This window comes from Aspergillus flavus, chromosome 5, assembly GCF_009017415.1.
Source record: "Aspergillus flavus chromosome 5, complete sequence".
NCBI lineage: Eukaryota > Fungi > Ascomycota > Eurotiomycetes > Eurotiales > Aspergillaceae > Aspergillus > Aspergillus flavus.
Window position 1 is genome coordinate 2,512,844 of NC_092408.1, and position 26,453 is coordinate 2,539,296.

At 48.4% G+C, this 26,453-nt stretch overlaps 6 protein-coding genes across 6 annotated transcripts; 3 read left to right on the forward strand and 3 right to left on the reverse strand.

The window, feature by feature from the left end:
* Positions 1–306: 306 nt before the first annotated feature.
* F9C07_1676300 (DNA-binding protein) lies at positions 307–2,077 on the forward strand. Its single transcript, XM_071508303.1, has 4 exons — positions 307–670; positions 738–783; positions 878–1,142; positions 1,203–2,077. Exons 3-4 carry the CDS (start codon positions 1,053–1,055, stop codon positions 1,989–1,991), a joined length of 879 nt encoding a protein of 292 aa, XP_071364467.1. The 5' UTR covers positions 307–670; positions 738–783; positions 878–1,052; the 3' UTR covers positions 1,992–2,077.
* An 86-nt stretch (positions 2,078–2,163) lies between these two features.
* Positions 2,164–4,224, reverse strand: F9C07_8600 (putative zinc finger protein; the record flags this gene model as incomplete). The annotated part of the gene is made up of 1 exon (XM_041286434.1): positions 2,164–4,224. The coding sequence occupies one exon, from the start codon at positions 4,222–4,224 to the stop codon at positions 2,164–2,166; it is 2,061 nt and encodes a 686-aa protein (XP_041147816.1).
* Positions 4,225–4,556: 332 nt separating this feature from the next.
* Positions 4,557–7,274, forward strand: F9C07_1676229 (uncharacterized protein). Its single transcript, XM_071508302.1, has 4 exons — positions 4,557–6,244; positions 6,306–6,614; positions 6,667–6,907; positions 6,982–7,274. Exons 1-4 carry the CDS (start codon positions 4,889–4,891, stop codon positions 7,218–7,220), a joined length of 2,145 nt encoding a protein of 714 aa, XP_071364468.1. The 5' UTR covers positions 4,557–4,888; the 3' UTR covers positions 7,221–7,274.
* Positions 7,275–7,515: 241 nt separating this feature from the next.
* Positions 7,516–13,858, reverse strand: F9C07_8602 (putative fatty acid synthase beta subunit; the record flags this gene model as incomplete). The annotated part of the gene is made up of 2 exons (XM_041293041.1): positions 7,516–8,001; positions 8,066–13,858. 2 exons carry the CDS (start codon positions 13,856–13,858, stop codon positions 7,516–7,518), a joined length of 6,279 nt encoding a protein of 2,092 aa, XP_041147818.1.
* A 2,706-nt stretch (positions 13,859–16,564) lies between these two features.
* Positions 16,565–22,258, forward strand: F9C07_8603 (uncharacterized protein; the record flags this gene model as incomplete). Its single annotated transcript, XM_071511797.1, has 3 exons — positions 16,565–17,081; positions 17,145–22,090; positions 22,148–22,258. The coding sequence occupies 3 exons, from the start codon at positions 16,565–16,567 to the stop codon at positions 22,256–22,258; spliced, it is 5,574 nt and encodes a 1,857-aa protein (XP_071364469.1).
* Positions 22,259–22,639: 381 nt separating this feature from the next.
* Positions 22,640–26,345, reverse strand: F9C07_2204106 (N2,N2-dimethylguanosine tRNA methyltransferase; the record flags this gene model as incomplete). The annotated part of the gene is made up of 3 exons (XM_041293042.2): positions 22,640–24,694; positions 25,401–26,059; positions 26,117–26,345. 3 exons carry the CDS (start codon positions 26,343–26,345, stop codon positions 22,640–22,642), a joined length of 2,943 nt encoding a protein of 980 aa, XP_041147821.2.
* Between the last annotated feature and the right edge of the window lie 108 nt (positions 26,346–26,453).

The following is a 26,453-nucleotide window of genomic DNA, read 5'->3' on the forward strand; positions in this document are numbered from 1 at the left end:
AGAATTGGGGCAAAGGTGTCCATCTAGGAATGGGAGGTGCCGTGCCGCGTTCTCGTAATTCATTAAATCTAGTGTACCGGTTTGTGTGTGGGGGGCCTGTATCTACATATGTACGTACCTAGACCGGATTGAAGTGAAGGACAAAAGGCTTACTCGGTATAATCAAAATGGAGCACGGATCATTTAATGCGTAGTCAATTTGAAAGTCTCTATATCATTTGAGAAGGTCGTCTCCTTTTGGACCTTTCCTTGTACTTTCGCCTTTTCTGAAGTTTGTAAAAAAGTATATATATATATATAATGAGCGGGAAAAAAAAACAAATAAAAATTAAAAAGATAACCCCACCTTTTGTGACGTCGTGAGGGGTAATTCTGATTTATTATAAATTTATACTATCCGTTGTATATGTATAAAAATCTCATTGGAGCTACGTCTGGAAAACCCCACAATTAATTTATTCACAACACAACCAGACAAAAAAAAAAAAAAATAAAAAAAAGAGGACTGTTGATACTCCCCAAACGCCGCTCACTACTCGAGGCATTTGCCTGCTGTGTATCTATATTTCCATTCAGGAAACTTAACTACATATATTCACACTAAATTCATTTACCACTGGGTTAGATATATACCTAGATAACCTTCAACATGCCCACCGAACTGGAGGAGGTTTGTTTCCTGCACTCTGCAGCAATGCCTGGGCTGTTTGCCTAACGAATTTCCCATTGTACTTCAGCTTGTCGAATTCCTTCATCATGGAAACACTCAAATCAGACAAATTGGTAATAGGAACCCTCGATAAACCCAGTGAACAGTTTGGAGAAACAACTTCCCTTCTGTGACCATTCGTGGATGCTCTATAATAACCTGTCCTAGCCTGCGAAAACCTCCTTGGTTTCTCAATTGCCCAACCGAACTTGTTCAAACGCCATCAGCTTCTGCCAGTGCGAGATCTGAAGCTTTTAGTGCGAGATTACACTGTTAGTGCCCGCCCGGTCGAATCCTGGCCAGGTCGCTTACTGAATAGCCAATCGCAAAAAATGCCCTGACAATGCTTATCAACCTCTCGGCTGACCAAGACGTATTGGCCAATCTTGCGGATGACGATGCTTTTCTCGAGACCCTTTTCACAAAAGTGACGGTGAGTGCTCCGTACTCGACGCGGGACGACACACGTCCTAACTAATACATGCGGCATTAGAACGTCAAGGAGCCGAATGCGGATGATGTGTCGATGCTTTTGGCCAACTTGGTCAAGTCGGAGAAAATGAAGAAACTGCTAACCATAAAACGAAGGGTCCCAGAGCAGGTGTCCACTTCCCCCAATGTAATGGATCAGCTGATGGATTGTTTCGTGAAAGGTGCCGAGGGCGCTCTCAACAAAAATGCCACCTATGACTACCTGTCTTATGTATTTGCCGACATGTCGAAGTCTAAGGAAGGTCGGGCGTATTTTACCTCGCGCCAGGAGTATGACGGCGTGGTGCCTGTAACGAAGCTTACTGTTTTCACCGAACATCAAAGCTCAATTCGGAGAAGGGGAGTTGCATCAACAATCAAGAATGTCGCGTTTGACATCGCATTCCACCCCACCCTTTTCTCTGAAGACGAAGCCAATCTCCTTCCATACATACTGCTGCCGATAGCAGGCCCGGAAGAATTTGGCGAAGAAGAAACATTGACGATGCTGCCAGACCTTCAGCTGCTACCCCCAGACAAAAAGAGAGATAGCGAAAATAGCATTATTGTAACACATCTTGAAACGTTACTGTTGCTAACAACAACTCGGGAAGGGCGAGATAGAATGAGGGAGGTGCAGGTCTATCCTATAATCCGAGAATGTCATCTGAACGTCGATGACGAGGATGTTCGAGAAGCTTGCGACAGGCTGGTTCAGATCTTGATGCGTGATGAGGAGGGGGAAAATGCTGGTCAGCCTGGGAGTATACAGCAGGAACACGATGACCAGCAGGTGGTAGAACTCTTTTGAGTTGGTGCATACTGGGAGTTCCTTTACTTATCTTTTTACCAAATAAGAACTCTTTGTTAAGAATTAAGTGGCAGTGTGGAAAGCTTTGATTTGAACGCCAGCAGTGCATGCCATCATGATGACACTGAACCCGAGGCTAGAATAACAAACGGAAAACTGTTTAATGACAAAGCTAAAGTAGGTTTTCATTGAATGGAAGTATAGCAAGTAGCTCAACATTGGTAGTATCCGTTTCGCATTGATTCATTTGCCTTTGAGCAGCCGAGTCCTTTCTATGGGTTGCATATGGACTATGGAATTGCATTGAATCAAGAGTCACCCCGTAGGAAGCACCTGGATCTTGGCCGTCTGGAATACGCAGCATTCGTCGCATCGTGTTTGCAGCGAGAGTAGTTTGTCGATGAAAATTCTCGCGCTGTGTCCGCTGCTTCTGGGCAGCTGCCGAGGGGCAGATAAGTCTGTTGTAGGCATGAATTTCACTTGAGAAATTCACACCGCGAGTACTGGACACCTGGTCATTCTTGAATCCTGCGAATTCGGGGGTTCCACAGGGTTGTTGTCGGTTTAAGTTATCTTCCGCTTCAGCAAGTAGATTCTGACCTACATGGCCATTGTCTGTTCGCCATTCCCACCCGACTCCTGGGATTTCCTGGACTCTACGTATAATGATCTGAGCGCGGGAGAACTCTGCTCTGATAGCTTCCAGGCCCTTGTCTGTGACAGTTTCGCCTACATTATGGTTGTGTTCGAGGGGGTCCTCAATTGCTATGAGGAACCGGAGTCGACGTCCATGTTCGTCAGTCCTCGCGGTGTTCCAACCTTTCTCCAGCTTGGAAAGGATGCCACCCTGCGTGCGAATCGAAACAACGTCTTGGATCCAATTGAAAGCGCCTGGGGGTGTAGTTTTGCATCGGCTTCCATAGTAAGCGAAAAAGCCACGAAGCAGCTCGCCGACGGATTGCCGATTACCAGAAGTCATATTATACCAGGCTTTCCTCCTAAGTTCGGTCTCATTTTTGGAAAAACGGATATCGTACTTGTTAGGACCCGTAGTGCTAAAGTGTCTAGGGGACAGCCGACCCAGAAGCTGAAGATTAGGAACCAAAGGCGGGTCTACCACGTTCATCAGGTAATGGATGACCATGAGAATGTAGCCATACGAACAGAGTGTGCCATGGTAGGGACGATTGATTTTTCGAGCCTTGGCCCACATCTTCACGAATACACCGACAACACGCACCCTTTCATCGCAGAGGGCGTAGCAGCGAAGTAATTCGGTATTGTATAGTACCAGGCACCCAGAAAGGTTGATGCCACACTGAATGCCTACTGAAGACAGCGCCTCGGGGTTTGTAGTCTGTTTTGGAAAATGGTAATTACTCTGTCCTTTGCTTTCAACCCCGAGCGAGGCTGAGACTCCTTGGGAAGGAGCTTCGTACAATTTGACGATTGGCACCCTGGCTTTTTGGATTATCCGAGCATCGAAGCCGGCATCAGTGAATGCCTTATACAAAATCTGAGGACACCTTGCTTCTATATCTTTTGGGAACACTTCTCCGTGGGTGGTCATTACAAGATCAAGGTCAGCCCCAGGCAATGCGAAACCATTCCGCAGACTGCCAAAGCATTTGAGGTCAAAGGTTTTCTCTTTAATGGTATAGCCGTGCTGCTTGGTATGCCTCTCAAGCGCTTCCCGGGCAATGTTAGTTAGGAAAATCCGTAGGGTTTCCTTGCTGCGAAATTCGCTAGCCAGCGAGCCGAAAGAGGGCACTCGGGCTGCTAGGGAGTTCAAATAGTTTATCTGAAGTTGAACTCGCCTGCAAGGATCAGACTGTTGATCACCAAACCGGGTTCTGGGAGCATGCGAATAGGAATAGCTAGCTGGATTACTGGCGTGTGCAATCTCCAAAACTGATTGATAGTGCACAGGGTATGTATCAGTCTTGTCGTTCATCGTGCGCTCTTCAACGTGGCTCTCTGAAAGGAACCCTCTTTGACGATGAGTCGATTTGCTAGGGCTGAGCTGGATATCGCGGTGATTCGCATAGTGGCTAGCGATTGCTGGCTGCTGTTGGGATAACAGTTGCGCACTGGCATGACTTAGCATATCAATGACATGACAAGGCAGGCCATCCATTCCTGATGATATAGGAGTAGCGGCAGCAGACCTATGTGCAAGGCCGCGTCTTTTATCAGTCATAACGGGTGCGGCAGATGAAACAGAATGTTGCATGATTAATTGTTGATAGTCCAAGTGCAAGAGGCTAGATAGTAGGAAATGGAGAGGGCTACAAGATGAGGCTTTTAATCGAGTGAGCGATGTGACTGCCAATACTGACCGTCTTCTAGCACTGGGGAGAAAGTCAATCAATAGAAGCGGGATATAAATGGGAACATAGGTGTTCAAGATGTAGATACTGAGAGAAGAATGATAACGCGATGGCGGGAAGGAGCATGATGTGAAAGGGAAAGAGGTTCGTTCCTCAGTCTCTTCTTTTAACTTCTTGTCCTTTGTTTTTGAGAAAATCTGTGAACTGCCCTTCTGCCTAAGCGAAAGTGATGCCACAGTGACAGGGCAAGTGAATAAGGGGTGGCAGAAGTTGAGATGTTGGGTGGAGTGGGATATACCAGGCACGAGATACTCCGTAGCTGTGCTTACCTAAGTGAACAGTCCATTTCAGCCGAGTGACACTCCACTCCGCTGCTACATCAATCAACATTTGCCATCTTCATTTTCCTTTGACAACTCCTTTAGTACCCAAGACAATCCTGTCTTTGCTTCAAATACTACGCTGTTTCCTTTTCTTGATATATGTACCTCGTGCAAGCGGGACTTCTACGATCTAGGTACATGTATCTCCGAAGGAGCTTCACGTGTCTGAAAGCATACCGGTAACATGGCTACACCTACGAACGACCTAAACGCGCGGACTCCGACAGGTTCAAATGGACCTCCACCCATGAGAATTCGTCGCCCCAAGGCAGCAGATCCTTTAGTACGACCGAAAAAAAAACTTGCAGCCAAACCAGGTATTCCTGTCTCCGGAAATGGACCAGCCTTAAAATCGGTTTCTTCGCGACCAGCTACTTCCAACCCGTTATCTATGCCTCATCCTGACAGAGGGAAGCCTTCGTCTTCAGGAGCTGATTTCTCCGCCAATGGGTTTAGCGGCCCATTGTTATCCGAAACATATACGGACTATCCCCTAGTCACGACAAAGCGCGCATTGCGGGAAGGCTTGAAACATCACATTGCTAGATTCGCATCAAAGAAGACTGTCGATCCGCGTGACGAATCCCAGTTCACTAGGCCTGTCAGGCTCCAACGTCGCGATCCGCGCGCCCGATCGCATGAGATGACATCGGAGAAGAGCCAGGGCATGCAGAAAACAATGTCTGAATCTAGCCATCAGATGGATGAGGTTGAGCGTGAAGAGTTAGAGGCCAGGAAGGCTGCCCGTGAGAAGGAACGCGCGGAGAACCTGGCCCAAATTGCCCCATCCGCTGGATCCGCCCCGAAGAGAGCGAATGTACCCAAGCAAAAAACTCAGCAGGTGTCCAAGACAGATATGACTCCGGAGGAGATGGCGAAGACGCGAATCAAGTACGAAGAAGCTTTGCCGTGGCATCTAGAAGACTTCGACAACAAAAATATTTGGGTGGGGAACTATGAAGCTGCTCTGTCCGAAACGCATGCGGTATTTGTACTTGAGGCCACAGGGAAAATGAGGATGATCCCTGTGGAAAAATGGTACAGATTCAATGCCAAACACCAATTCAAAGCTTTGACTATCGAGGAAGCGGAGAAGTTCATGGCAAAGAAAGTTAAAGATCCACGATGGTTCATGGAGAAGCAACAAGAACTAGCTCAACGAAAGGAACTGGAGCAGTTTGCTAAACAGCGGAAAGTATACGCTGGTAAACAAGGTACTCCATCTGGAGTTGAGGGGTTGGAGGCCGATGAAATGGACTTTGAAGAAGATCGATTTGCTGATGATGAAGAGCATGATGATCTTTTCAACGAGGATGAGGAAGCAAAAGCAGCGGAGAAGAGAATCAAGCAAGACCAGTTGAAAGCCAATGTTTTTGACCTGAAAGACGAGAAAGACTATGAGCAAGAGGAATTGAGAGAAAAGAAAGAGAAGGAGGCTCGTCGTGTGCTTGGAAAAAAAGTTCGGAAAGCTTTACAAAAACGAGAAAAGAACTATGACTATAGTAGTGGCTCGGATGTTAATCCTTATTCAGACGATGAGGTGAGAAAAGCATCCAATCTCATATGCTCGTGTCTTTACTAACACTTTGTTTTCTTTTTAGAGCTCTGATGATAGCGAGTCTGAACGATTAAAGGAGGAAGAGCGGAAAGCCGAAGAGGAAAAGAACAAAAAGGACACAACGGCATCCTCCAAGGGCAACAATACGCCGTCCGGCCGCCCTAAGCATACCGATCCCTTGAAGAAAGGCACGGCAGCTGCACCACGGAAACGGTTGGGTTCTCCCAACGTGTCGGATGCGAGTGGGACAGACACTTCCCGCAAAAAGGGTAAAAGCAAGGACCTGTCCTCCCAGCCCACGCCTCAGCCAAGCTCGCGCAATATGTCTCCAGTTGCGTCATCGCAAATGCCAGTAAGTTCCCTATCACTATTTCCAGGTCTATTCGTGAGTTAATCCTTTACAGCTTGGCAAGAAGCGTATCCGAAACGTACCTCTTGGTGGTGCAGGTTCTGGGAGTGATGCCGATGGCGGTGCAGGTTCCGGTGGGGAGATGAGTGAAAGCGGTAAAACTAAGAAGCTCAAGCTTAATCCTCCAGCAGTCTCTCAGGGTGGGACTCCCCAGGGATCTAGGGCAGGAAGTCCTACTCCCTTAGCAGGTAGAAGTTTTTCGGGAAGCCGTGCTAGCAGCCCTGAGTCATTCAGAGGTAAGTCTAATTCATCTTGTTTGGGAATTTTCTTCTGGCTATGTAGCATTGTTCTGATTGGGCCATATGTAAAGGGCAAACTCGCGTTTCCACTCCAGTACGCGCTGGAAATCAAAGCTTCCCTACGCCTGCGGAGATTCATGCTGCTATTCCCCCCTCAGGCATACTCAGTAGTGACTTGCTCAAAATATTCCGTCCCCGTATTGGTGAGTCAAAGGAGAACCACCGAAAGTTTATAGCGATTGTCAAAGATGTGGGAGTTTATGGCAAAGAAGATCGATTGTTGCGCCCTGGTACGCTGAAGGAGAGTTGATTGGGAAGATCCTGCCACGTGTGTTGAATGGAAAACCAATCAATAGTAGTGAACACAGCGTTAGGTTTCAGTATATGCTCATGTAATTGAATATCTATTGAGGTCATGCTAAAGTAGGTTATCTATACGAAATGGGGATTGAGGTATAAATAGCACTTGAACAAAACAGGATTGGGATAGACGTTTTGAACACCCAGCGCTAAGCCGAAACATCTTTGGGTAGAAATAGAGACGAGGAACAAAAACAATATGAAGTAACATTCGTGCGACGAGTTTCCTTTCTCCGGCCATTCTTTTAAGCGGATGTGCCACCACCACCGCGTGAGACGTTCTCACTCTCCTCCTCGTATTTCTCCCAGTTCGCCAAAATGTTAGCAATACGCGGTGAATTCGTGAGCCTGTAGACATCCTCGAAATATTCCTTGGTGAGTTCGAAGGGGCGAGCTGTGACATTTGGAATATATTTTCCAACCAACTTGCTGGGATCAATAGTGTTCTTATTGATCTTCTTTAGCAAAAACGACCGGAAAGGCTTCACACCAGAACGGAGGAAAGTGCTGTGGAAGGGAACGTCAATTCCTCTCAGAGGGATGGTAGCGAAGCCACGCTCAAGGGTAATGGGCTTAGGCTTAGACTCAGTCTGCTTGACACATTCGTGAATGATTTTAACCAGGTGAGCCTTCACATCTTCCAGAGACATGCTTTGCATGAGAGCGGGAATGTCAATGTTCTGAGCCTTCAAGTAATTGAGTAGATTTGTAAGACAGTCAAGTGCTCGGAGCTGCAAAGGGGAAAGCTTAGTTAGAGAGATTGCTCATAATTGAAAGCGGAAAGGGTAGACTCACATCTCCAGCAGCAACGTATTGCATGTTTGCGACGTTGTAGTTGACAATCTCAAGTAGCCAGCCAGTCTGTTCCGAGATATTCTCTACCACATACTGCAGAGCCTGCTCATTAAATGTCTTGGAAATCCGGCTTGGATTGACAGCGCACATAGAGTAGTTGGAGCGACCTTGTTCATCGCGCTCAACCGCAACTTGCATAGTCAACCCGCGATAGAATACGACAGAAACCAAGCTTTCAATAGGCATAACATCGGCAAGAGCTGCAAGTGCCGAATATTCACCAAGTGAGTGACCAGCGAAGCTGCTATCTCTTTGAACCAGTCCCTTGGAACGCATATCTTCAAAACTAGCCTTCTCCATCAATGTCAAAGCTGGCTGTGTGAATTGTGTCGCAGAGAGCAATCCAGATGGAGAGCGATAGGTGTAGGACGTTGTATTTTCGTCGATTTCCTTGAAGATCTTCTCTGATTTGATGCTTCCATCTGCATTAACAGACTCGAAGGTCATCGACATGTAATTTTGACGAATGGCTTTGCCGCGGGGACCACCAAAATAGACGGTGAGTTCCTTGGGGTTGTTTTTCACGATATCAATGATGGAAAGACCATAGTTCTCCATGAAGTGACGGTCAGCCCGATCCCAAACTTCTCTAGCAACAGGGCTGCTGCTATACAGCTCCATTCCCATCCCTTGTTCTTGGGAGCCTTGTCCAGTGAACACGTAGGAGGTAACAGGTTGTTCCACCTCTGCTTCACCAAGAAGGACTTTATCCTCTGTCTCCTTGTTGCTGGCTTCAACCTTGATGATCTTACGGCCAGCGATCATACCGACGTGCTGCAATTTGACAGTGATCATGTCGTTGGGCAAAACCATTCCAACCAGGGATACATGGAAACCCCTGACACGACCAATGTTGTTCTCAGCAGCCCAGGTTTCCACATAGCTGCGAACAGCGGCACTCGTATACATGCCATGGGTGATAGTGCCTGGCAAGTTGGCGTAACTGGAGAAGACTCGTGAGACGTGGATCGGATTGTAATCGCCCGAGACGCGAGCATAGGTCTCGTTAGAAGTTGGAGCACGCAGCTCCAAAGGTGTCTTTCCACTGAGAGGGATGGGGTTTTCGAAGTACACGGGCTGCTCGATAGATGTCCCGTTTCGCTGAAGGTAGTCCACCACTGGGTTTCCGTGAGAATCTCCGGCTTCGTAGTCGACAGTCGCAACTTGGATGATCTCCTTGGTAGGGAGTTCAAGAAGAACCTGACCGATTGTTTGAACATGGCTGAACACAGACTTGTTCTTGAATCGAATCAAACTTTGAAGGCGGAAGGTCAAAGTTTGACCCAATAACTCAACATCGGGCTCATCAATGCGGAACCACTCCTTGGACCGAAGGATCGCAACATCCCTGCTCGACGCAAGATGAACCTGCATCGGAACCTCGTCTTTACGCTGGAAAGTATTCTCGAAGTCCAAGTATGCTCCTCGATATAAGAATTGACTGGTGACATGCATGATAGGTTTGCCATCTCTCTCGATGGTACCGCAGACCTCAACCATCTTACCGGAATCTTGATTGATAACAGCGTTAATCTGGGCGGTAGTATCTAGAACATCACCAACCTTAAGAGGCTGAGCGCCGGGGACCATCTTGAAACCATTAGAAAGGTGGACTAATTTCAGCAAATCACCATCAATAGTACGAGGGAAGATGGGTTTGGTAATGGCTTTCCAGCCAGCGACGATGGCGAAGTCCATGGGAGCAAATACTTCCTTTCCGGGGCGATCCACGAAGGCTTCACCTGTGTTGCCAACAGCATGGACGAAATCAGCGACAGCTTGTGACGTAATAGTCTCGCGACCACCACTGAAAGTTGCTGTCGTAGGGGTATCAAATGGAACGTCGCTGTTTCCAAACCAGACGCGGTAGTAAAACTCCTTGATACGATCATTGCGTCCTTCCATGACCTCTCGGATGGGCGCATATCCTGATTCAGGATGATAAGTGAACAAGAATGTCAGCGGAACAACGCCGCCTTCTGCAGTTCTGCCCTCGAAAAGAGTAAGGCTAATCTGGTTCTTCTCATTCATTTTGACCTCTACTGTCTTAACAAGCTTCCCTGACTGATAAGGCTCCCTCACACTAATGGCCGTTTTGGAAGGATCACTTGGGTGGGCTATCTCGACATACATGCCCGCAGTTGGTGCAACGACTCGCTTCAATGGGTTGGTCTGGAAACGATGGCCCTGAACGAAGATGTCGGCAAGGAAGATCGCATGCCTCCAAGAATAGGAGGTGCCTGCTAGGAGACGTAGCCAGCGTTCAAGCCCAGGCAGATCGGAGGAAGGAGATGACGACAGTCTGTAGCTAATCTTGTTGGCGTCTTCAGAGATGGTGAGGCCGTCAATCTCCGGCTCATCAATGGACTCATCGAGCCGACCTCCAAGATATTCGATGACGGGGACGTTTGTCTCATCGCCATTGTACACATCCTCGAGAAGGCTCTTGATATGTCCCTGGTGAATGCCATTCAAGATATCTTGGACAGGCTCATCGGTGATAGTTGAGAATTTAGCAGCCATTGGCCCTTGCAGAATGCAGGTTCTTCCAACGTCTTGATCCACAACTGCCTCCAAATCTTCACTTTGCCAGAGAGAATCTTTCTTGAACCAATATTCAAAGTTTTCATCCAAAGCAGGAACAAAGGGAACTGGTTTTTGGCCACGCCGTTGACAAAGTAAAAGGAAATGCTGGACGTCTTGGGCATTGATCAGTTGAGTTGCCGCTTCAGGATATGCTACCAAGATGTTATCAACGGCAGGGTAGGGAGTGTTGAGCTCTGAATAATTCTGTAGCAAAGACGGCTGACCCTGAGCGGTAGTGAAACGCTCTTCAACGCGGCGAATGAAATCACCGGTCAATTTCTTAAGAGATTCATCAATCCACCGAGACTCATGTTTGACGTACATTAGGTCCACCATACGATGAACTACCTCTGCGTACGTCATATCTTCGAGGTCAGCGGTTTCGCCGGAAGCTTTGCGACCGAACCAAACCTTCTGGAAATCATCGTTCAGCTTCTTGATTATATAATTGCGTTGCTTTTTCAGTTCGGGAACGCGTTTTGTCTTGTCGAGTTTGAAAATCTTTTGGTCCATTTCGTGCCAGAACAAAACGCCTCTTGTGGCAAGTTTATGGATCGGCTCGCCCATCTCAGAGAGGACTGTCACGACACCACCTGCAGAGCCTTTGTATGTCTTCTCCCAATCTTGGTCGTCAAGGCCAGGGGCATCCGCAATAGCCTTCTTCGCGTTCTTCGATGTGTGTGCTTCCTTGGCGATCATTATGCGACTACCGAACAAGCAACCGTCAAAAGGCATCGGGGGGTAGCCGAAACGAGATGACCAGGTTCCGGATAGGTAGGGATAAGTATCGTCAGAGCCCCCAAAGCCACTGCCTGCCACAAGGACGATGTTTTCACAACGCCTGATACGGCTATACATCTGTAGCACGGGCTGATGGAAATCCTCGAAGGAGTGATGCCCACCACCACGGCCTCCAGTCCACTGAAGAATGACGGGGAACTTAGGGTTTGCCTTGGCAATGTTGATAACCTGTTGAATAGCGTCCACGGAGCCCGGCTTGAAGGCAATGTGCTTAATGCCGAGAGTTTCGATGTACTCATTGGCAACTTCAATTGATGGAACACCAGCACCGATTGTCAAACCCTCCACAGGAACACCATCGGCCCGCAGTTTTCCGATCAAGGGTATCTGCCATGCCATGGCGCGGGGATTGACATAAATCAAGTTGATGGTGATACCGCGGCCTGGAGGAATAGTTTTTTCGATCTTGGAAACCGCCTCGGTCATAGTCTTAGCATTGTAGTAACCACCACCAGCGAGTTCAATATGGTAGCCCGCATTCATTGTTGCGGCCACGAAATCCCAAGGAACGGTGGTGGGAGTCATGCCAGCAACCATTATGGGAGGGATGCCTAACAATCGGCTCATCTTAGTATCTACAAACGTCTGGCCCGCTGCATTCTTCACAAGACGCGGCCCATACTCCTTGACCCAGTCGATGGCGTACTTCACAGCATGCTCATCACGGTCAAATAGTTCTGGCTTATAACCAACCTCCGCGTTAGTGCCGTCCATGGCCCCGGCAAGCACCACACGAACACCTGTACCGTCCTTGTTGCGGTTTGTAAGCACGCCGAGACCAGAGATACCGCCGGGACCGAAATCAACAATGTGGGTAGCTTTCGGGAAAACGGTTGCCTGCTCCCAATTGACGGCATCGTGGGTAATCATGCGCACCAGCGCAGGAACAATGTTTGCATTACCAGATTCACGTAGGTCTTCTCCGGTCTTAGTGCCAAAAACCGGGATAGCAAGAGAATTGGCCGGAATTTCCAGGTCTTCCAGGTCTTCCAAGATGCGATCATACGCGGAATACAAGTACTGGCTATGGAAAGGAGCAGTAATTGGAAGGAACCGGTTCACGAAGCGAACCTTACGCTGTGTGAATGGCACACGATTCTGGTCCAGGCCTGTAGGAGCTTTAACTTTGCGCAGGCGCAAGTTAAGACCGTAAAGCGAAAGCGGAGGACCAGTGACAACGAAATTCCGTGCGCTGTTAACGAGAGAGATAGAGATGTGGCGATCCTCTGGAAGATGTTGGTTGGTCATGTCTATGTGCTCCTGAACAGCAGACCTTGGGAGGTCTCGGATGGACAGCATTGGGGTCGGGGTTCCTTCCCCATTTTCGATCGAGTCTTGCAACACCGATGGAGCAATCGATGTGCGAGGGTAGGCCTGCTGGCTACGAAGACCGATCCAAAATAGCATAGTCAGAGCATCCTTGGCAACTTTCTCAAAGCTCTCCCACGTTGTTGCAGAGGCAATGGCTGCGGCGGTGACCACCCCCTGAGAGTGGCCCGTAGTTCCACTAAACCTTTCCAAGATCTCACTAGGTTCACGGCCCAAGGCTTTGCAAGTTACCACGAAGTGTGCTAGCTGAACTAGACCAATCAACGGGAGACTCACTGGAGCCGACACAAGATAATCGGTGTCGGGCTGTGAGTCAGGATCCTGCAGCCATTGGATGATATCCATGCCTTTAGGATATAACTTGCTCGCCTCCGGCTCCCGAGAGAGAGACAGCAGCAACTGCGCTGACGAGGAGATCAACTCATCGACAAAAGTTGGATAGGTTGTATAAATCTCTCTCAGCTCATCAAAGTATTCCTCAATGTTGCCTTGTCCCCCAAAAACGGTATAAATGTTCGCCTTCTCATCTGAAGCAGCACGGAAAAGCGCAGAATCATAAGGCTTGGTGGGTCGTCCAGCAGCCGCCCTGCCAGCGTAGTACGCCTTGACAACCGAAGTCTTTTTAGCGGTTATTCCTGGAAGTGCCGATGCAACAGCATGGACGTCATTGCCGCGCATGAAGGCACGCTCGAATTCATTCAAGGCGAGCTTTAAGACTTCCAAGTTCGTCCCATGTGCATCATCCTCGCCCTCTTCTACCTCTGTAGCAATATGGCCAATATAGCGAGCCACAAGCTCCGCTACTGAAGAAGGCTCGTCATCCTGGGCAAGTTCGTCCGTTGGTTCCGGTAACGAGGCTGTGAAGGTGTCTTTCAATTGCGAGGCTTGAAAATGAAGGGAGGTTGGCACGAGGAAAGAAAACTCCAGCGAACCATGCGACAGTATGAGAGGTCGCAAGGACTGGGAGGAACGCGGGGTATTAATGCCCGTCTGAGGGCCTGTAGATGTTCCATACATCTCGTGATTTCGTATCTAGGCGTACGTCTTTTCGCAGTAAAATCAAGCGCCAGACGGAGATGCCGAATGAAATCCGGGTAATTCTATAGCATGTAAGTGTGATGAACAAACCAGGAAAGATACCAAACGAGTTACAGGTGCAGTATCTGCAAAACAGAAGTAACATTGAGCCCTTTTTTTTTTTTTTTTTTTTCTTTTTAGGCAGAGATGGGGGTCTTCCCTTGTTGCACTTGATTACAGGTAAAGGAGACGAGTAATTGCAGCCCAGAAACAAGCAAAGGTGAGCTTCCTTACCTAGTCTTCAAAGTGGTTCTGAATTAAGCTTGGGTCAAAATCATCAGCTGGTCCATCACCCAGCTATTAAAAATTGAGAAGGTGAAGAATTAAAAAAAGAGGTGGGGGAATGAGAATGAACCCAGGTGTGGAAATGGATAGCAGAGGTGGGAGAAAAAGAAAGGGAAAAGAATTGGAATTTGATTACAACATAAAAAATGGTGTAGAGAATAGAAAGTCAAGAAAGGTAAGTGGGAGGAGGAGCAGGAGACTTTGGAAGGGTTCTGGAGAAACAAGGATGGCAATAATACTAATAATAAGAGAAGGTTGATGATGGGGTACCGAAAAAAAAAAATAAAAATAAAAAATAAAAAAATTGAAAGAAGAAGAGAGAGGTACTCCGATACAGATGATGGTTAAACTAAAAAAAGGTCCTCATCACCACACATCAAATCAAATTCAAAGTAGTCGTCAGGCCCCCTCCCCCCCCAAAAAAAGAGAGAGATACGGAGTACCGATAGTACACATATTGTGTTGAACCGGCCGGGCGGAGGTGAAAACCCGCAGCTTTGGGGCTGGTTGAATGAGAACCGTCCAGATCAGGTATGGCGGGCAGCGGAACCTCCCCAAAGGTCCAAAACGGTTGGGCTGGATCTAGTGGGACGTGACAATACTGTACCTAACAACCTAGAGTTGATCGTGATGGACTCGGCCTTATTAGGGCTACTAGCCTTTTTTAGGTACATACCTACCGGCAAGCCGATGAGCAAAACTCTTGAGATCAACTGGTCTTTCCCAGTGAGTATGATAGAGGCATTCACTGTCGTGAACTACGGAGTAGTCATCTATTTACAAGATGTACATCTTTATAGAGCCGGACTTGATACCCTCTACGCTTTTATATAGTTTAATTGATCAACTTGATTGTATGCGGTGCTTACCGTGTGAACCTTGCTCCTCTATCTATAGATATATAGACTTCGCTCACTTGAATAGAAGCATCCTTTATTAAAACGAATAGTTGCCCTGCCTTCCCTTTACATGAGTCTGATATAGGTGCGTGTACTCCGTACTTCGGTAAGGATATTTCGAATACCTGAATAACTCACTACCTCAAAAAAGAAAGAAAGAAAGAAAGAAAAGAAAAGAAAAGGGTTTAACTATCAAGACTTGGAGAGGGCGAACAGACCTATACCCATTTGCCCCTCGTTCCAATCAGCTTTGGGTCCTTTCTACCCAAGCGGACCAGTATTGTTATACGAAAGGATATGCACTTATCTGCTCCGTTGCCCTTTTCATACTTTCTTGCCCTGAGCTTGTCCACCTTGGGCCTATGGGGTAGTCCCCTCTCGAGTCCTTCCCAATGTGATGGGGTTAAGGTAACAACCATTCAGTACTACTGTATGTACTAGGTAGAACCAGCGAGTCTACCTAACTACCCTACTACCTATGTACAGTATGTACTTGTAGTCTACGTATTGGTACCACCTCATCAATGCCTGGTACATACTTTGTAGTTGCAGGTATCCACACGCTCAGTCAGTACCCAATAACAATCTTGAATGTATTTCCAGGTATGAAAAATACCACTTAGACTCCCGAGTCCCATTACCTCAACTGTGCACCCATCTTGAGGAGGGACCATATCATGGAATTGCTTTATAATTGATTAATTTAATTTTTTTGTTCTTTTCACAACAGGCTCCATCCACCGTATTAGACGCATACAACCAACCATAGTTGTTACAGGTGACGGATACTGCTGGCTGGCCTACCACCGCCCCAACAACACTCAGCAAAAGCTCACCAGCAATAATTTCGTTCCCATCCATCCACAACTTCACCTTCTCTCACCTCAGCTTCCCTTATCATCCTTTTCCTTTCTTTGGTTCATTCTGTTTCTACCACATCGGCAAATTTCTCCCCACTGCCTGTGGTCCCAACTGGGGTGAGTTTCTCTGATACCGCACGGTTTTTTATTTTATTCTATTCTATTTTTTTTTTATTGTTCTTTCCTCTTGCTTTTTTTCTTTGGTTGCTGTTTTCAGAGGCCTTTTACATGAGTAGTACGTACAGTGCCTAGCACTATCTCTGCTAAGTGCTTTGTTCTTTTGCTCCTCTTCCTGACTTAAAGTGGTTATGCCCGGCAAGCAAAGGCACTGCAAAACATGACTTTTTAATAAACCTCTAGGGCAACCCACACTGACAATCTCCCTTCAATTAGGATTAAACTTATTATTATCTCTTTAATTACTTTTTCCTCACCCTATATCTTGGTCTTGAGTCAGTTTCATTTGAACAGCTGCTGCAAGTCCAGCCCAACTGTTGACGAATTGACGATTGAGGAACTGGTCAACTTGCATATTTATCTCAGAGCTCGATCCTCCATCATCACCCTCTTTCCCGCTGTTAATATATTATCCCCTCTTCAAGATGCGTCCTGAAATCGAACAGGAGCTGGCTCACACCTTGCTGGTAGAACTACTGGCGTACCAGTTTGCATCTCCAGTGAGATGGATTGAGACGCAAGATGTTATTCTGGCGGAGAAACGAACGGAAAGGATTGTTGAGATAGGTCCCGCAGATACGCTAGGGGGAATGGCGCGACGAACGCTCGCATCAAAGTATGAGGCATATGACGCTGCTACATCCGTTCAACGCCAAATACTCTGCTATAACAAGGATGCAAAGGAGATTTACTATGATGTAGATCCTGTGGAGGAAGAGCCCGAGGCTTCCCCCACAAGCAGCACACCTGCCCCAGCTGCTCCAGTGGCAGCGACTGCGGCTCCTGCCGCAGCAGCCCCTCCCCCCAGCGCTGGTCCCGCCGCAGCCGTTGAGGATGTTCCAGTAACAGCAGTGGATGTGCTCAGGACACTCGTCGCACAGAAGCTGAAGAAGGGTTTGTCTGATGTGCCTCTGAGTAAAGCCATCAAGGACTTGGTTGGTGGTACGTATTTGCGAATCCGTCCCGAGCACTATATAACTTGAGCTGACGTTGTCCATGTTGTAGGTAAATCCACTCTGCAAAATGAAATTCTCGGAGATTTGGGTAAGGAATTCGGTTCCACACCAGAGAAGCCAGAGGACACCCCTCTTGATGAGCTCGGTGCTTCCATGCAGGCAACATTCAATGGACAACTGGGCAAGCAATCCTCCTCACTCATTGCTCGCTTGGTCTCATCCAAGATGCCCGGAGGTTTCAACATTACAGCCGTTCGAAAGTACCTCGAAACACGATGGGGCCTGGGATCCGGCAGACAAGACGGTGTTCTCCTTCTCGCCCTTACAATGGAACCCGCATCTCGTATTGGATCGGAGGCGGACGCTAAGGCATACCTTGATGACGTGACCAACAAGTACGCCGCCAGCGCAGGAATCAACCTCTCTGCTCCAGCAGCTGGTGGCGACAGTGGTGCGGGAGCGGGAGGCATGCTCATGGACCCGGCAGCAATTGATGCTCTGACCAAGGATCAAAGGGCCTTATTCAAGCAGCAACTTGAGATTATCGCACGGTACCTGAAGATGGATTTGCGCGCAGGCCAAAAAGCTTTCATCACCTCCCAGGAAACCCAGAGGGCTTTGCAGGCCCAGATAGATCTTTGGCAAGCGGAGCACGGTGATTTCTACGCTTCCGGCATTGAGCCCTCCTTTGATCCTCTTAAGGCCCGTGTGTATGACTCTTCCTGGAATTGGGCCCGTCAGGACGCGTTGAGCATGTACTATGATATCATCTTTGGGAGACTGAGGGTCGTTGATCGTGAAATCGTGAGCCAGTGTATACGCATCATGAATCGGTCGAACCCTCTTCTCCTTGATTTCATGCAGTATCACATCGACAACTGTCCTACTGATCGCGGCGAGACATATCAGTTGGCGAAGGAGCTTGGTGAGCAGCTCATTGAGAATTGCAAGGAAGTTCTCGGGGTTGCCCCCGTGTACAAGGATGTGGCGATCCCCACTGGCCCCCAGACAACTGTTGACGCCCGAGGAAATATTGGCTATAAGGAGGTTCCCCGAGCCAGCGCCCGCAAGTTGGAGCACTACGTGAAACAAATGGCGGAAGGCGGTCCCATCTCCGAGTACAGTAACCGGGCTAAAGTGCAAAATGACCTTCGCAGTGTCTACAAACTCATTCGCAGGCAACATCGTCTATCTAAATCTTCTCAGTTACAATTCAATGCACTGTATAAGGAAGTCATCCGTGCCCTCAGCATGAACGAGAACCAAATCATGCCTCCAGAGAACGGCAACGGGAAGAGATCGAACCGGTCTAGTCAAAAGCACAACGGCAGCCCTCGAGCTGGCAAGGTCGAAACCATTCCATTTTTACATCTCAAGAAGAAGACCGAGCATGGGTGGGAGTATAATAAGAAGCTCACTGGTACCTATCTTGATGTGATGGAGTCGGCCGCGCGGTCAGGTCTTACATTCCAGGGCAAGAACGTTCTCATGACTGGTGCCGGTGCTGGTTCTATTGGTGCCGAAGTCTTACAGGGCCTGATTAGCGGTGGTGCCAAGGTGGTTGTGACCACAAGCCGTTATTCGCGTGAAGTCACGGAGTACTATCAAGCCATGTATGCCCGCTACGGCGCCCGTGGCTCACAGCTTGTGGTGGTCCCTTTCAACCAAGGTAGCAAACAAGATGTAGAAGCCCTTGTCAACTACATATATGATACGAAGAAGGGCCTGGGCTGGGACCTAGACTATGTTGTCCCGTTCGCTGCCATCCCAGAAAATGGTCGGGAGATTGATTCGATCGATTCCAAGTCGGAGCTTGCTCACCGCATCATGTTGACCAACCTCCTGCGGCTCCTAGGCTGTATCAAGTCTCAAAAGCAGAGCAATGGCTTCGAAACACGACCGGCCCAGGTAATCCTTCCCCTATCACCAAACCACGGTACATTCGGGAATGATGGTTTGTACTCCGAGTCCAAGCTAGCTCTGGAGACGCTCTTCAACCGTTGGTACTCAGAGAGTTGGAGTAACTACCTTACCATCTGCGGTGCTGTTATTGGCTGGACTCGCGGCACGGGTTTGATGGGTGGAAACAATATGGTCGCGGAAGGAGTTGAGAAACTTGGCGTCCGCACTTTCTCTCAGCAGGAGATGGCTTTCAACTTGCTGGGTCTCATGGCTCCTGCAATTGTCAATTTGTGTCAGCTTGACCCTGTGTGGGCCGATTTGAATGGTGGACTGCAGTTCATTCCTGACCTGAAAAGCCTTATGACTAAGCTCCGTACCGACATCATGGAGACAAGCGACATTCGCCAAGCGGTGATCAAAGAAACTGCCATTGAGAACAAGGTTGTGAATGGAGAAGACAGTGAAGCGCTGTACAAGCGTGTTGTTGCTGAGCCTCGAGCCAATATCAAGTTCGAGTTTCCGAAACTCCCCAGCTGGGACGAGGAAATACAACCCCTTAATGAAACTCTCAAGGGCATGGTCAACTTGGACAAGGTTGTTGTTGTTACTGGTTTTGCAGAAGTCGGACCTTGGGGTAACTCGCGAACCCGTTGGGAAATGGAAGCTCATGGAAAATTCTCTCTTGAGGGGTGTGTGGAAATGGCATGGATCATGGGACTTATCAAACACCACAACGGTCCGCTGAAAGGCAAGTCATACTCGGGCTGGGTTGATGCAAAGACTGGGGAACCAGTAGACGACAAAGATGTCAAACCGAAGTATGAGAAGTATATTCTTGAACACTCTGGTATTCGCCTTATCGAACCTGAGCTATTCAAGGGTTATGACCCCAAGAAGAAGCAGCTCCTTCAGGAGATTGTCATTGAGGAGGATTTGGATCCATTCGAGGCCTCTAAAGAAACCGCTGAAGAGTTTAAGCGAGAGCATGGTGACAAAGTTGAGATCTTTGAAGTTCCTGAATCTGGAGAGTACACCGTCCGTCTCAAGAAGGGCGCCAACCTATTGATTCCCAAGGCTCTCCAGTTTGATCGCCTTGTTGCAGGCCAAGTGCCAACTGGCTGGGACGCTAAGCGATATGGTATTCCCGACGACATCATCGAGCAGGTTGACCCAGTGACCCTGTTTGTTCTTGTCTGTACTGCTGAAGCGATGCTCTCGGCCGGTATCACTGATCCTTACGAGTTCTACAAGTATGTCCACTTATCCGAGGTGGGTAATTGCATCGGCTCTGGAATTGGAGGAACCCATGCCTTGCGAGGAATGTACAAGGATCGGTACCTAGACAAGCCACTTCAGAAGGATATCTTGCAAGAGTCTTTCATCAACACTATGAGTGCGTGGGTCAACATGTTATTACTCTCCTCTACTGGACCTATCAAGACACCTGTTGGTGCTTGTGCAACGGCTGTGGAGTCTGTTGACATCGGGTACGAGACTATTGTCGAAGGAAAGGCCCGCGTCTGTTTTGTTGGTGGCTTTGATGACTTCCAGGAAGAGGGCTCATATGAGTTCGCCAACATGAAGGCTACTAGTAATGCCGAGGACGAGTTCGCCCACGGGCGTACACCGCAGGAGATGTCGCGTCCCACCACGACTACACGTGCTGGCTTCATGGAATCGCAAGGTTGCGGTATGCAGCTCATTATGAGCGCTCAGCTCGCACTGGACATGGGGGTGCCAATCTATGGTATTATTGCTTTGACAACTACGGCTACCGACAAGATCGGTCGCTCGGTTCCTGCACCAGGGCAGGGTGTCCTTACTACTGCGCGCGAGAACCCTGGTAAATTCCCATCGCCCTTGTTGGACATTAAGTACCGCCGCCGCCAGTTAGATTTGCGCAAGAAGCAGATTAAGGAGTGGCAGGAATCTGAGTTATTATATCTTCAGGAGGAGGTTGAGGCCATGGAAGCTCAAAACTCTGAGTCGCTCAATGTGTCCGAATACATGCACGAACGAGCCCAACACATTGAGCGCGAGGCCGTCCGCCAGGAGAAGGACGCACAGTTCAGTCTGGGCAACAATTTCTGGAAGCAGGACTCTCGCATTGCTCCTTTGCGTGGCGCTCTTGCCACTTGGGGCCTCACTGTTGATGACATCGGCGTCGCTTCCTTCCATGGTACCTCCACTGTCGCAAACGATAAGAATGAATCGGATGTCATTTGCCAGCAGATGAAGCATTTGGGCCGTAAGAAGGGAAATGCAGTCCTGGGTATCTTCCAGAAATACTTGACTGGCCACCCCAAGGGTGCGGCCGGTGCTTGGATGTTCAACGGCTGCCTGCAGGTTTTGGATAGTGGCCTAGTTCCCGGCAACAGGAACGCCGATAATGTAGACAAGGTCCTCGAAAAGTTCGACTATATTGTCTACCCCAGCCGTAGTATTCAAACGGATGGTGTAAAGGCATTCTCAGTCACCTCATTCGGTTTTGGTCAGAAGGGCGCGCAAGTTATTGGTATCCACCCCAAGTATCTTTACGCTGCTCTCGACCGCACTCAATTTGAGGCCTACAAGGGCAAGGTTGAGGCTAGGCAAAAGAGGGCGTATCGGTTCTTCCACAACGGTCTGATCAACAACAGCATATTTGTTGCCAAGAACAAGGCGCCATATGAAGATGAGCTTCAAAGCAAAGTCTTCCTTAACCCTGATTATCGGGTTACTGTTGACAAGAAATCCTCTGAGCTTAAGTTCCCCGCAGCTCCCCCCAAAGTTGCTGGTAAAGGAGTTGAAAGCACAAGGCAGGTAGTTGAGTCGCTGGCGAAGGCTCACGCTGTTGAGAACTCCAAAGTGGGGGTGGATGTGGAAAACCTGGAGTCTCTCAATATTGAAAATGAGACGTTCATCGAGCGAAATTTCACTGCTCAAGAGCAGCAATACTGTCGCAAGGCAGCCTCTCCCCAGGCATCATTTGCCGGACGCTGGAGTGCGAAGGAGGCTGTTTTCAAATCCCTTGGAGTTAGCAGCAAAGGTGCCGGTGCTCCCTTAAAGGACATCGAAATCACTAACGATGCAACAGGGGCCCCTGTTGTTAACGTGAGTCTAACCCTGTCCTTGTTTCCTGGTTATTCATGCAACTAACATCTTTTACAGCTTCATGGTGCTGCAGCCGAGGCGGCCAGGCAGGCCGGTGTGAAGCAAGTCAGTGTCAGCATCAGCCACAGTGATTCTCAGGCAGTAGCAGTAGCCGTTTCCACGTTCTAATGGTTTGATGAGCAATCTGGGCTAGAGTATATGTATTTAAGTATAGATAATTTCTTCTTTCAGTGTTTCTTAATCCTCTCTGAGCATAGGTCACCACATTCTTCCTTGGAATTGTATACCCCTGGCTGTGAGCTTTATCAAGCAAGGTAACTTCTTCTAAGGTGCTGATGACTGCTTGCATCTTTGTATAAAAATCAATTGTTGCGAGCTCTGTCTCGGTAATCGACTCGGCCTATATACGTTTCTCCCTCTTACGCAAAAGATATATTCAAGTTGATTGATAAAAGTAACCCCGACGCACATTGCCACAAATTATTTCTATTCCATGAAGAATTCGCTACTAAACAAGCCACACTGTCGAATGCGACACGACATGAATTCTCAGCCTTGTCCGCGCCCAGACGCTCGATTCAAGGGACCCCAGTTAGCGCGTGGGTTGATTTGATATCTGACGAGTCTTTTTTTGGTCACCTCTCTACCTAGAGACTCGTCAAAAACAACATCCAGCGTGCTGGTATTAGATTTGATTGCAAGGGCTTGGTTGGTGCTCTGCGCCTCATTCTGCATATTGGCAGGTCGAGAATCGAACTCGCTTAGGTTCAACCCCTGCCTGAAGCCGGAACGGTACAGGGCGGCTTCGACTTTCGTCACTAGGTCAGAGATATCCTTCCCATTTTCGGCAGCAAACACGATCTCTTGCTTCAGCAAACGTAGATCTTTATCGCCTTCCTTCTGTTTCTGAAGGTTTTCCCGGCTCTTCGCCATGATCGCAGCGCCGGCAGTGCCAGGCTTAAGGGCATTTTCTTTGACAGGTGATTTTTGTCTCACCCATTCTCTCATGATCTCCCAAATTACATCCCAAGGTGCATCCGTGCGAATACTATTGGGTTTGGTGTGACTACGGGTACATTGGTAACCCAAATGTCGCACAGCTCCACGGAAAGCATCGGAAGAGATGGTGGATGTATGAAGGACTTTTGAGAGAGCGCTCAAACTGAAATAGAAAGGGTACGGCTCTCGAAGAGCCGGGTCCATCCGCGGAATGATAGCTGGATCTTCACTTAGTGCCACATCCTTAGTCTTGGAGATAGTAGGTTCTGAACTGCCACTCCTTATAGAGGCGTTGGGAGTCAGGTCCTCCTCAAGTGCTGTAGTTAACATGCCTTCAATCCTGTCTACCGTTTGATATACGCTTCTATCCGCCTCAAGAAGCATATCAAGGATCCTTCGGATGAATTGAGGGTTATGTAGTGGTCCCGCCCACATTGGGCCGCCTATGTGAGTTTTCATCCCACAGTGCGCACAGGTCGTGTTTGCTAACGGTCCCTGGGCAAATCCGTAATGATAGAATGGATTCCCTTTTTTATCCAGTCGTGGCTTCGTCTGGGTTAAAGGCTGTGTTGACCAAGCTCCACAGCCTGAATCACAGTTGTAAACAACCATCGTATTGCCCGAGGCAAACTTAACTTCTGCTGGTGATCGATGAACGCGGACAAAGACTCGGGCGTAAAAATCGATTGATAGAGATAGAAGTGGCTCGATAGCCAGCCCGTACTTAGCAGCTGACAACGCGAGTGCGTGAAGGATTAGGCGTAGCCCACCTTCATGGGAGTGTGTACCTTTCGTTGGCACGCCGCCGTACAATGCGTATGATTTTTCCGGGTACCCGTTGGAAGCCCAAACCCCAGCATCGGTGCAGGTCACGCAAAGCAAACCCCCATCTTTGACAGCCTGTACAGCGGAGTCCATAAACGGTGCAGCCGTCCCATAAGGATCCAGATCAATAACATCAAATTTCCCAGTGTGCGGTCTACTGGCCTGAGTGTTCGCTGAGTTAAGAGTACTGTACATGTAAGTCCGCGCATCACCAGTGTTAGGTTGAATGAGCTTTCCAAGTCCGTTGTATTCGATGTTCAACTTCATTGATTTGATGGCAGACGGCGAAAGATCATTCGCAACAACGCAAGTAGCAAATGGAATTTCTGATGCATATCGTAGTGCACGCAAACCCGTAGCAGACAGAGCATCTAATATTGTAAATGATGGCGTGGTATTATCTCCTGCGTGCAATTCTAAGTCCAGATGATCACTGCTTGGTGTCTGGTTGTCAAAGTTGCTTCGCTTACCATTTGGTTCCTCTTCATCGCCATCCTCCCTCTTCCGTTTCTTGCCTGTTGATTTCCCATCCACCGCGCCCCCCCTCTGCCTCCTTTCGGCTCTCCGCTTCTTTGAAGCCAGTACATTCTCCCCATAGGCTTTGATTGCAAGTACACTTAGGTCACGATTGAATTGCTGGATAGGATTGTAGAACACAGACTGAGATTCATCCTCCGCTTTGAGGTTTCTTCTCGTCCCTGTGGAGGCTGCAGCCTGGGAAGGTGGGTTCAGAATGAATGCATTCCCTTCTTTCACCGCGTGATATTCTTTGCCATCATACTGAACGAGTTGATTTAAAGTACCAGACAATGATTCTGCCTCCATATTTGATGATCGTGAAGAGCAATATCGTATAGGAATTGGGAAGCCGGGGGCAAGCTGGGACTTTTCACGTCGAGAGAATGTCAGAGCATTGGTCCGTATAAAGTCGAAAGCCAAGCGAAGTGTCGAGATACGGTAATGACCTAACAGGCTCAAGCTCATCGGCTCCGGTATAGAGAACCCGGTTCTTAAGGTAACAGAAGGATTTATTTTGGAACTGTTGGTTATCAGTTTGGTCTGCGGCACAAAATGAACGAGGGAAAAAAAATGAGAGACAAAGATCGGAGATAACGCACGGACCATGATTTAATCTCCAACATATTCTCATGTACGGAAGTATATATTAACAACATACATACATGTCCATATTCTTTGGCATCCTTCTTGTCCCTTGCTGGAGCTATCAAGCAAGTTTTATTATTTACTACTGTACTGTACATACATGAGCTCCGACAGAAGAGCTTGTCTCTCTCTTCTTATAAATGGTTGTGTGCATCCATCAAGTCCGAAATAGTATTCCAACCACCCACCCTTTTCATAGCCAGGGCCCGAGAATCGGTACTTGTTTATAGATTTCATTCCAGCCACTGGCCTCCCAGCCCGAACCCTGGCCTCCACGACCAACTATTCCCAGAGCGCCCGCGAGCCAGACAGCTGTTCCTACCGCGGCAACGCCATTAACTATCCACCGCATTTTTCTCTTTCTCTTGACCTGCTCTTCGCTTTCCGCGTACCCCAAGTAGCCCTCAAGTGATCCTTTCTTACAACCGCGCCTCTTCTGAGCCGTGGTGACCCTCCAACCCATCCAAGTAGCCCATCCTCCAATGATATGCCACATCCCAACAGCGGCGAGGACCACATAGTACACATTCCAAAAGACAGGGTTTCGTGCGATTCCATGAGCCACATAGCCCAAACCTATCCCCGAACTCCCGCCATCGACGATCAAAGGTGTGACACGGTTAACGAGGACATGAGCGCCCAGGAACGGAACAAAGCAGTACCCTAGACGCGCTTGCAGGCTCATCCGCGGCCAGAAGTTCAGGGAGTATCTCTGGGCCCTAGTCTCCGCCCCGTACAGTCGTGCACGGCGAGAAGAACGAATATTGCGGAGAACAATGCCGGAAGCGATATGAACTAAGATGGGAACGGTTAGGACCACATGCTCAAGCCCCGGAGACTGGTAGATTGGTCTCGTAAGAAGCAGATAGGTTTCACTATCTGGAACCGACTGAGTCACTAGAGGGAAAAGAGAGGTGTTGGCGAAATGTAGCGAAAAGAATAAAGTAGGGGGGTACGTTGAGTATCTCTGGAGTGCGGATACTAGAGTAACCCGACCGTTAGCTCAAATAGAGCCCAAAGCAGTTTATGAGGACATACACCATGAGTCCCAGTTGTGTCCACGGAGACCTACGCTGAACGGAGGCTGCCCGGCTTTTGATATATCCCCAAGCTTTGATGGACGGCCCTGTGATTGAAAGATGTATTGGCCACTTTCGAGGTCGGGAAATACATCCTGCACTGGCGACGGGTCCAACTCCTGCATAGAAATTATTGAGTGCGTATCGATGTCCTCGGGTTTTGGCGAGATGCTTTCTTTGGAGGTCATGGTGATAGATTGAATTCCGTCAGCCTTTTACAAGTATTAAGGCGGACTGGGCGAGCGGACTTCTCTCTTTCTCTCTTTTGTTTTACCTCTATTTAATCATTGCAATGG

Bases quoted from the DNA above. Each gene is read 5' to 3' on its own strand.
- F9C07_1676229 (XM_071508302.1), top strand. From the start codon at position 4,889: ATGGCTACACCTACGAACGACCTAAACGCGCGGACTCCGACAGGTTCA. The intron at 6,615-6,666 runs GTAAGTTCCCTA...AATCCTTTACAG, and splicing joins TTGCGTCATCGCAAATGCCA to CTTGGCAAGAAGCGTATCCG. The intron at 6,908-6,981 runs GTAAGTCTAATT...CCATATGTAAAG, and splicing joins CAGCCCTGAGTCATTCAGAG to GGCAAACTCGCGTTTCCACT.
- F9C07_1676300 (XM_071508303.1), top strand. From the start codon at position 1,053: ATGCTTATCAACCTCTCGGCTGACCAAGACGTATTGGCCAATCTTGCG. The intron at 1,143-1,202 runs GTGAGTGCTCCG...ATGCGGCATTAG, and splicing joins CCCTTTTCACAAAAGTGACG to AACGTCAAGGAGCCGAATGC.